Source organism: Halyomorpha halys, unplaced genomic scaffold (assembly GCF_000696795.3).
Source record: "Halyomorpha halys isolate HHAL.00 unplaced genomic scaffold, Hhal_1.1 Scaffold481.1, whole genome shotgun sequence".
Classification (NCBI taxonomy): domain Eukaryota; kingdom Metazoa; phylum Arthropoda; class Insecta; order Hemiptera; family Pentatomidae; genus Halyomorpha; species Halyomorpha halys.
Window position 1 is genome coordinate 298470 of NW_027113262.1, and position 10822 is coordinate 309291.

General features: G+C 28.8%; 1 protein-coding gene across 3 annotated transcripts in view; it reads right to left on the reverse strand.

Moving 5' to 3' along the window:
• Nucleotides 1-3870: 3870 nt before the first annotated feature.
• LOC106683407 (WASH complex subunit 2A) overlaps nucleotides 3871-10822 on the reverse strand; it is a 33347-nt gene continuing 26395 nt past the window's right edge. For all 3 annotated transcript variants that reach the window (XM_067050833.1, XM_067050832.1, XM_067050834.1), the window contains 4 exons: nucleotides 7712-8106; nucleotides 4872-5628; nucleotides 4346-4489; nucleotides 3871-4271 (listed from right to left, as the gene is read on the reverse strand). In XM_067050833.1, coding sequence (XP_066906934.1) covers nucleotides 4401-4489; nucleotides 4872-5628; nucleotides 7712-8106 — 1241 coding nt within the window. In that variant the 3' untranslated portion in view covers nucleotides 3871-4271; nucleotides 4346-4400. The remainder of the gene's footprint in view (nucleotides 4272-4345; nucleotides 4490-4871; nucleotides 5629-7711; nucleotides 8107-10822) is intronic.

A 10822-nucleotide genomic window follows, 5' to 3' on the forward strand; every position in this document is an offset into this window, starting at 1 on the left:
ATGGGACATATTCCAAAGATAATACCGTAGACTCTGGTTAATTTCTTTAATTTGATCATCCTAAAGCTATTACAGTTATTACAAATAGATAGAAGATATTTTCAGTTTAATGAAAAATTCGGGGATCTCCTATTGGTCCGATTTTAGCAAATATTTATTTTAGAAGATTTATTAGATACAATAATACCCAAAATTCCATTTCATATATAAATTTGTTGACAATATAATAACCACAATACCAACTAAGAATAATGAAAAATAAATAGTTTTAAGGGAATTCAGCAACTACTCTTCCAGATTAAATTTCACCATAGAATTCAAAATAAAAAACAAAATACCATTTTTAGATGTACTTTTAATTAGAAAATCGAATGGGAAAATGGTGTCAAAAACCTATTCATTCAGGAAGATACATACATTATACCAGCCAATGTCAAAAAAAGGTATAAAATGCTAAAAATTGGGCATGAAAATTGACATCCCCTAAATACCTAAAAACAGGATAAATGAAGTAGGTACCCACACAAACTAGTCTGCTGATTACTAAAGCAAAAACTATAACATTAACATTACATGTAAAAATTAGGCAATTGTATATAAAAACATGACCACTTTACACCAATACTAAAGACAAAAACAAAATAGAGCTAAAATCTTATATAGTGAATGAAATTCCCTCAAAGAGAACTGTAGAAAATCCTTTTTTGATACTTCATAAAAGTATCTCAAAAGAAGGGAATATTAACACAAATATATATAGTTTTGAAAAAACTATTTTTATTTCTCCTTTGACCGCAACCCTGACCATCTCCCTATATATCAATTTTTACGGTCAACTATACATACATATATATAACACAAATATAGTTGTACCTCTATAATAAAAAAACCTGACCAAACTGCTCTCACCTTACATTTTAGACAAATAGGACATAAATTCAAATTTGATACACCAAAAATCATATGTCGGGAAATAAACAATTTTCAGCGGAATTTAAAAGAAATTATTACTATAGAAAAATATAAGAATCGGCTAGCAACAAAAAATCGAGTATAAAAAATTAAAATTCATCTTACTCTAACCTAATAAATACATGAGACATAATTAACAACACAAAATATAAATAGGCAAAATACAAAACAGACGGACTACCTGCTAGAAAGAATGATTACATGTCAGAAAAACCAAAACACTTCACCTTCATTTCAACCCTATTAAGTTCTGGCACAAACCTTAAGTTAATTGTATCAAAGCAATGTAGAACAAACTGTATTAAACAATTGAAATAATTATTAATCTTAAATTATACTATGTACATGCAGTTTTTAATAATCAGTTTAAGAAATTATTTGTTCTAAAAAACTGTTTTTTTTTGTTTTTTTTCGTTGTAGGGCATGATTATGCAAATAATTAAGTTGTGAAACATCACCTAAATATAGTTTTATTATTGGCTGATCCTCAAGACCTACAAATATATATATGTTCTTATTTTCAATAGTTATAAATTAATGTTTGCTTTATTTATTGTACTACTATAAATTTGTAAAATAAATTAACTATTTATTTTAATTACAAAATGTACTATTTCTTCTTTGAATAATTTAAGCTTTATTATTATAAAAGCATGTAAAGCTAATTGAATTTCTTTTACCAGGCCAATTAACAGAAATTTCATAAAATCAGTGCTGAATGAAATTAAAATATAATGAAAGGGAGTTTGATATGGTCCACAAATATGTTCTGTGAAGAAGAAGGAATTATTTCTGTTGTCAAAGCTTTATAATCAGTCCTGGATTCAGAGAAAGAAATGGATGGATAGTAGGTTCACACACAAGGATAGTCTCATTTTTCACTTTCAATTTGCTGTTGGCAGTAAGTAGTCGGTTTACAAGGAATATAGGTCCCAAAATTAACGAGAGAGTTGAAGTAAATATAAAACCCCATTTTTTCCCCTTTAAATTATTTTTTTTATTGAATTGTTAAGTACCCAGGATGAGAAATGGTATCCACAGCTTCACTGGCCAATATACACTGTTTTATCAAAATTTTGCATAACTGTGGCTGAATTTAATTGATGCAGCATTGAATTTCCACCTTCAACGTATGTGTGCTTGTGGGCATAAACCTTTAGTTTCAAATAATCCCATAAAAAGAAATCCAATAATGTTAAATCACATGATCTAGCAGGCCAATTCTTAGCACTGAAACAAGAAATGTCCAATACAGCAATTGAATTGTTTCACAGGTTGTATGACATGTGGCACTATCTTGTGGAAACCGTATGTTTTTCACTTCAATATCATCCAATTAAGGCAGAAATAACTGTGTTATTATGTCACGATATTGAGCACCAGTAACATTCACTGCTTCACCAGCTTCATTTATAAAAACATATGGTCCAATGATGCTTCCAGCCCGAAATCCACAAGAAATAGTGACACATTGAGGATGCATTTGTTCTTCGACAATTACAAGTAGTTCTCTAAACTCCAAATCAGGCAAGCAAGTTTAATAATTAACAAAGCAATCAAGGTGATAATGTGCCTCATCACTGAAAATGATTTTCTTTGAAAAATCGGCATCCACTTTTTGATGTTCAATAATCCATTCAACGAACTCTCTTTGCTGTGCTTGGTCATTAGTCTTCATTTATTTATTGTGTCAATTGAACTTTTTAAGCAAGGAGATACAGATCTTCAGTAAAAATTTGCTATACAGAGCATCTGGAAATTTGCAATCATATGATGATATTTACTAACAACTTCTACTGTTGCCGTGTGCAGGGAAGCATAGCTTTATCAATTGAAAATGAGTATGTTATTCAATAATCTATTAACCACACAAAACTAATTCATAAATTTAGCATGTTTATTTCCAAAATTGATAACAGCAAAAATACTCCAAGAAAATGTAGTAATAATAAAGTTGATTTCCTATTCTAATTCTTTTATTTCAACAAATGGGTTTAATTTATAATGAATAGCCTTCAACAACGATATCACAACATAACTTAAAATAATGAATAAAAATCTTTACCACAAGTTAAATATAGCCAATAGTTATAATTTATTGTAACATTTATACATTAAACTTGGCAGCTTTGACTTAACAAAATAAAGTTCATAATTGCAATGATATCTATCAAATAATTATAAAAAAATTATCTATTCAATGATCCCCTAATTAAGTAGTATAAACAAATAACAATTTTTAAAAAAAATTAATTATGATATTACAACAGATAGTCATAAATTGTATCCACCAGGCCATTCTTTCATTTCTATTTTAGGAAATTAGGATGTATTAAAATATTAATAGTTTAACTTTCATGAGGGGCAAAACTGTGCTATCTTTTAACAATGTTGAGGAACAATCAGAACCCACAGCAAATTTTGTTGGAAAAAAAATAAATGTTCCTATAAAAAATATTTTTGGAACTTATACAGTAGACAATTATCACAAAATTATAGAAACATGAATTTTTTTGTATTTACTTATTACAATGTATTTTTCTGGTGTTTCTAAAAAAGTGGCAACTGGCTGGATTTTGAGCTTCAAAACTAAAGAATTCAGGAACAATAACTCAACATTTTATTTATTTTTAAACAAGTTTTATTTTTATAACTCTGTAGCCTATAATCATGGCATTTTTTTTATTACCTATATGAACAAAAGTTGTAATGCATATATATTTATATTTATATTGTAATATATTAGCTCAACTAATGAAAAATAATACATTATTCTATATCAATGATTTTTATCATTATGATAAGTTTTAACTTGAATCTATTACTTTACAAACTGTAATTGAATTCAAGGAAACTGATCATACTATAACCTTAATAAGGTTGTGTAAATGAAACTAATGCAAGCAGAGAAAAATATATTCTCATAAATAACAAATAACAGTACTTTAAAATTTGCCCTTGTCTTCGGCCCAATAAACAGCAAAAATGGGGTTTGGAAAATGGGCGAAGAACAAGGATGAATTTGAGCAATAACATGTAAAAAAAATAGTGCTTAAAATAGTTCATACAAAAAATATTAACTATAATGAAATAACAAACTCCATATAACAATTTAAAAATAAATCTCTTATTAATTAAACCTTTTAGAACAAATAGGAAGCATTAAAAACATTGATAATATAGTATCATTCCAATAAAAATAACAATGCACAATGGAACCTTATATTTTCCAATAGATACTATAATATTTTAACATCTTTCTTCCTGAAGCTAATCATTAAACATTTTTAGCAGGTTATCTAAAAAAAAAAAATAAAAAAAATAAATAAACAAATCTCATGATAAAAGAAAAGAAGAGGTAAACTGAACTAACCTCATAACATGAAATCCTTAATGATTCATGTACGAAGAAACCAAAAAACATTTCCTTAATCAAAAAGATTATCATCATCAGTATCCATTAATGGATTAGAATATAAAGCATTCTCTCGTTTCTCATCAGTTAGAAGTTTATTACCTGAAATGTTACATACCACGAAATTAATTTTTTGAATACCATTGAGTGGCCAATAAATTAATTGAAGTTTCTACTTTTAAAAAAATAAATAATAAAGCTACTAGGAATGTTTTTCTGCCATAGTGATAAATACATAAAAACTAAAATAATATTTTTAAAAAAAACTTCCTTATGTTTCTGTTTTTCATTATTTCTAGGACTCTTTGATTTTATTTACAGCTTATGTTTTAAAAAGTTCAGTAGAACACATGAAACAAGGCAATAATACTTAGTAATTTTTAAAAAAATAATTAAAAATAGCTGGAAATTTAGTTAAATCACACTAAAAATCATTTTTAAAGACACTTAAATATAAATTTCTCATGCCCTCAATTCCACTTACCACTTAGTTTAGATCCAAAATCAGGCTGACGATTAAAATTAAGATTTCCAATGCTATTTTCTAAAGTGCTGATATCATCACGTTTGGAACTTGAAAACAAATTTTCACTGGACCTATCCTCATTAAATAATTTGGAAACTCTGGAGAAATCTGAATTACTGGTGGTAAATCCACCTTTTGATGATATAGATGTAGAAAATAAGGAAGAAGCAGAATTTGAGGTATTGCTGCTAGGAAATAGAAAAAGATCATCATCATCAGTATCCTTTGAAGATTTTTGTGAAGAACTTCCCTCAATATCATCAAATAATTTAGTTTTCCTAGTTTTTCTTTCTACTGATGAAAAAAGAACACTATCATCTGTATTAAATGGGTCCCAATCACTAAAAAAATTGCTATTCCTCTTATCAGATTCGAACTGACTCTTTTTAATTCCCAATGGTTCCTCTATATCTTCTTTTTCATCAATATCTAATTTTTCTTCTTTTTTTCTTACGCTAGATGTAAATGCTGTTTTAGTTTCCCCTTCTATGAATGAACCAGGAGAAAATAAACTTGGTCCACCAAAGAGAGAATCAGATGAAGTTTCTTTTGGAATAGTAACATTAGGAATCATAAATAAATCTTCCTCGTCTGTTGAAGGAGATAAAACATTATCTTGGAATAGATGTTTAACTTTATTTGCTTCATTATCATGCAAAATATTTTTCTGTTTTCTTGTAGGTAAACGTCTTTTACCTTTAATTTTTGGACGACTCTGGAACAGAAAAAAAAGGTTTTGTAAATCACGGGTAACAAAATAAACACACACACATGGCTAAATAGGTTTAGCAACTTGCAATACCTTACCAAGCACTATTGAGCGTGGTCAGTACTTGAATGGGTGGCCCCTAATGACACTGGATGTACTTTAATACAGAATTGTGTAGTGGTTTTCCACGATATCCAATACAATACATGTTATTCAATTTAATCCAAAGAGGTTTGATTCACAGGTGGTCTCCTTTAGAGAAAAAGATAAAGGTCCTTGTGTGTCTGCCGACACTGAATAGCCATAATCTATGGATTAAGACCGATTTATCACTGTTTTAGAATTGCTGAGATGGATACTGCCAAATTTGCCCAGAGGAACTGGTTATGGAGCTCTAGGTTGTCTGCTGCAGCACCAAAAAAATGTATATGAATACACAGGGCTCCCCATAAATAATGGGCAATGTTTGAACAGATAGCAGTAGACCTAAAGAGCAACAAATAAGTTTTTATGAATCTTGGTCCAATTCTCACAAGAATAGCAAGAAAATGATATTTAGTGTTTTTTAGAGCAAATAAATTTTTTGTGATATAAAACCGATTAAAAAACTAAAACCTCACAAGATAGGAGGAAATTCAAATTTGAGTTTTTTTAAGCTGGCCACATTTTTTGCTAAATAGGTAGCTATCACTCAAAAACTATTCCTAAGTTAAGATATTTTAAATTACTCAGTAAAATAGCCAAAATTTCCTCTTAAAAAAAGCAGAACCTATCTTTGTTAAAATAAATTAAAGGGGGCTTTAAAAAAGGAGGTTAAATAACGCAAAGTTTTCTTTTTAGTAAAATTGTGCATTATTCATTGATTAATATGTTGTTTTTTTCTTGTTATTTTTTTTTTTTTTTATCAGCTTTCTTTTGGACTACCACTAGAAATACTTTTGGGGTTTAATAAGCTTTATTTCAATAATATTTAAGTTGAGGTTTTTTACTGTTGAGAAGAACAAATGTGGAAATTAAGGAACTGCTTAATTACCTGAATTACAAAACTCAACGGCAAGAAAGCGAAAAAAAAACTTCATTGATAAACAAATGGTACAATGAACATATGCCAATTCATCAAACTTGCAAGAATTAGCTAGATAGGGCATGTGACGCAGATGGTCAACAATGCAACCCAATAGTTATAAATGAGCTACAAACACAAAAATAGACAAGTGGGAATAGATCATATTAGGCTTGACAAGATTGTGTGGCTGAAGATACAAGTAAACTACTTTGTGTCAGAAATTGGAAGAAACAGCAATTAACAGAGAAAACTGGTGATCTATGCTTGAGTAAGTCAAGTCCGAAATGTTTGAAATGAAACTTAATAATATTTAAGTTTTAAAGCAAGCTTAAATTTTAGTGGACAATGAAATGGGTAAAATAAAATAACAAATATTTAAAGGAACAGGTTCCAGTAAAAGCTAGTCAGTAATGAACGAGTTCCCAAAAAATAATGGTTATACCCATTTGTAGTCTAAATAGTAATCACTAGAGACTGAATTTTTATGCAATTGCATCTATTGTTTCTTAGCTTTTAATTCATCCAAACCTCAAAACAATTTTGAATAATAAAAAAAGGGTACTCTATCGATACTAATCTCGTACTGCACAAAATTGCATGTTTCTTCACGAATTTGCATATTTAGAGGTTTTTTTGCACTAAATAAGATTTAACTATAAAATAAATGACAAACTTTGCTAGAATATCTGAATATTTGTTTACTTATGTTAAGTGTGCACATTATTAATTTCAACTTCACCATCTTAATGTTTTTCGGAAGAATAAAAAAGTAAAAAAGCGTTTTCATTTTTACTTAAAGACCACCCACTACTTTAATACTTTCTTAATATTATATTAAACAAGAGTAAATTATCAACAATTTTGATTCTAATGATTTTCTTTCTGTTTTACGAATACAAGTCGAAATAAATCAAAATTTCAGGTAATTTTGTCCTTGCTAAATTTAATATGATAGAAACCACTAAAACAATTTGTGGTTTTCAATTTCAGAAAAAAATTTTTATATATATATAAACTTAATACCTTTGCAAAACTATGAAGAACTTCAGTAGGAACATAAGGTAAAACATCTTCCTCAGACATCTTTTCTTCTCTATATTGATTGATTTGAGGAGGAAAGTTGGTTTTAAATGGAACATTTTTAGGAAAATGTCCAATCTTGGTCTCTTTTGGGCTTTCCCTTTGAGGCCAAGATGGTTCATTGAAAAGAGGAGGCACAGGAACTTCACTAAATCTTTCTTTAATACCTTCAGGGCTATCTTTTACTTCATGAATTTGTTCAACATTCTTCTTGATGGTTTCTTCATTAATTATTCTTCCTATTTTCCTCAAAACTGGGGACTTAGCATGACCTTCATAATTTTCTTCACCAAAAATTCCTTTTATTTCATCAGCAATAGCAGTATTCATCTGTGCACCTAAAAAATAAATTAAACAATCTTATTGCTTTTATATGCACCTAAAAATTTCAATAAAATATTTTATTTATTAGTAAACTCCATTTGATTACTTAATAAATCACCAGATCAAAGAAGCAAAAGCTTTAAAAGAATAAGAAAAGTCATCAACACTACTCAATAAGAACATAGCCTTCTATAATGAACCCTCAAACAAACTTCTATATTACATATAGAAATTACCAACTGCATTAATATGACCCTTGACTCCAATAAGTAACAATACCATTGAACTAGCAATATCCAAAAACCATCCATATATTACTACTGAAGAAAACAATTTGTTAGAAGAATCAAAGGGAAAAAATAAAACAGGATGAAATAAGGAACCATTTTTTAAAATGTTTTTATAGTTGTTGGCACTTGCCACTTTTGAAACACTATATTTTACAATTTTAAGTCTAGGAAGTGATTTATTTCTTATTCATCAAAATAGATATTACCGTTGAAGAGGGAACATTATAAAATTTGGTCAGAGTTCGTATATTACCACAAGCTTCAACTTTAATAATTTACTTCTTTTTTTTTTATTAATTGAAATACTTGTTAGACCTTCTGGCAGGCATTAACAAATACAAACTGAAAGAAGTATCACACTTGAAAGAAAGATTTCAAAGAAACGATTCCTTTTTTCTTTCTTTAAAACAATATGAACTATCAAGAGATGTCTCAATGAATTATAGAACTTTACATGATATGACAAAAATAAATATGAATTATAAGTGCTAAGAAATGATACACTGAATTATTTGGAGTATTATCTTGGCTACTCACCAAAGACTTAAAATCACAACTAATAGTTGTAAAATTAATAAAGTATCAATAAAACATTTATGGACACACGAGACATATCTATGAGGCTCAACATTCATAAAATTCAGCCATTTTAGTCAAAATCAAAGAATAAAACGGAAACACATCTCACTCCCACTGTCATTTAATACTACAAAAGTTTTCACCACAATCTGACTTCCGAGATTTTCAAGGCAGTGGCTAAGAGGTTTATCTAGTTAATTGTGTCAAGAAAAAAGAAAATGTCTGCTTAATGCAACGATACTTTGCCGTTTACAAATCACTTGGATGCCTACATTTATTGCAATATTCTTAATTACGAAAGTATTTTCAACTATATTTGCAGGTAAATATTGTCTAGATTATAACCCAGATCAGTAAAGACCATCTATACTTAGAATAAAAATATTATATGCAGTTCGAAAATTAAATTCCAACAGTTTATGACTTTTGAGATTAACGGGTAGTTAAAGAAACACTCACAAGGATTGTTATTATGTTTAATGTATCGGTTTATTACAAGTTGCAATAGTTATACCCTAACGAATCTTGCCTAATTAGGGACTTACTTAAGAGGAATTTCGAACACCTTGATCAGCCTCTTTACAAACACGTAACAATGAGATAAATCTAGTGCTTATCGTATCCCGGGGACACGCCAACTTTCACATTCTTCCAGAGGTTTAATACCAGAGCACAGATGTAACCTGTGATAAATTTTGATACTTCTCAACCTGAAAGGAAGGAATCCTTTAATAGAGTCCAGCCAAGTGGGTAATTATTGCAGTAGTCGTAAATCATTAAGTAGCTGGATTACGTAATCATCCGTCGGTGATACTGAACCAGTTTCCTTTTATCATGTCAAGAAGATAAGTAGAATTAGTTAGACGAATCGCAACATGTCGCAACCCTGTTGCTTAGATGTTTTTATCAAGATCCATTTAGACATTTTAAGCACTCCTTGATAACATATAAGGAATTATTGTATAAATTAAATGTTATAAAAAAATTAATATTTAATAAATATATTTTAGTTGCCTATATATGGCCAACGAGCAATAATTTTTAACCAAACAAGTGATGACTCTTTTGTGACAAGAAACTCTTGTTTGAATGTGAAAAATTAGCGTTAAGTTAACTTAAATAGAGATCCAAAAATACCTGCCAGATTGATAAACAAGGTTAACTCTCAGTAATAATTTTTCTTCTTATTCTTTAATAACAAAAATATTGTTGTATATATCCCATCAAATCGATCAAGTACCAAAATGATATTTTATATCATTGAGAAAAAATTAAAACAATAAATTTCTAAGGGGATGGTTTTTTGTATGAATATGTAGAGATTTCTCTGACAATTCTAACCTACCTACCAGGCTTGCAAACTCCTGAAAAGTTTACGATGTTCAGACGACAATAAAGGAGTGATCAAGAAATTTACTCAACTGATCTCTCATACGTTGCTAAATTATTTTCTTATTATGAAAAGAATGTTTTGTTTTTTTATATATCAATGGGAGCTCGTGTCATTGTTGTGAAATAAAAAGATTAATTGTATCGTTAACAAAATAATTTTCGTTGATAGTTTTTCCTGTGAGATTCTTCTTTAATTTAATAGATATCAATCAAAATTATTATGCTGAAAATAAGGGTAGAAAAAAATTATAATGATTGAAGGGATAAGTAGATGAAGGGGCACGATGTTACATTTTGTGCATCTTTAGTGTGGATGAAGCGGAGAGGATCTGACTAGTGTGAGGCCATCTAACCCCAATTTCTAATTAATAACTTAGATATCTAGATGTAGAAGGGGCTATGTACCCTTCAAAACATAACAAGCTCAAAAAAAAAAAAAAAAAAAAAAAAAAAAAAAAAAAAAAAAAAT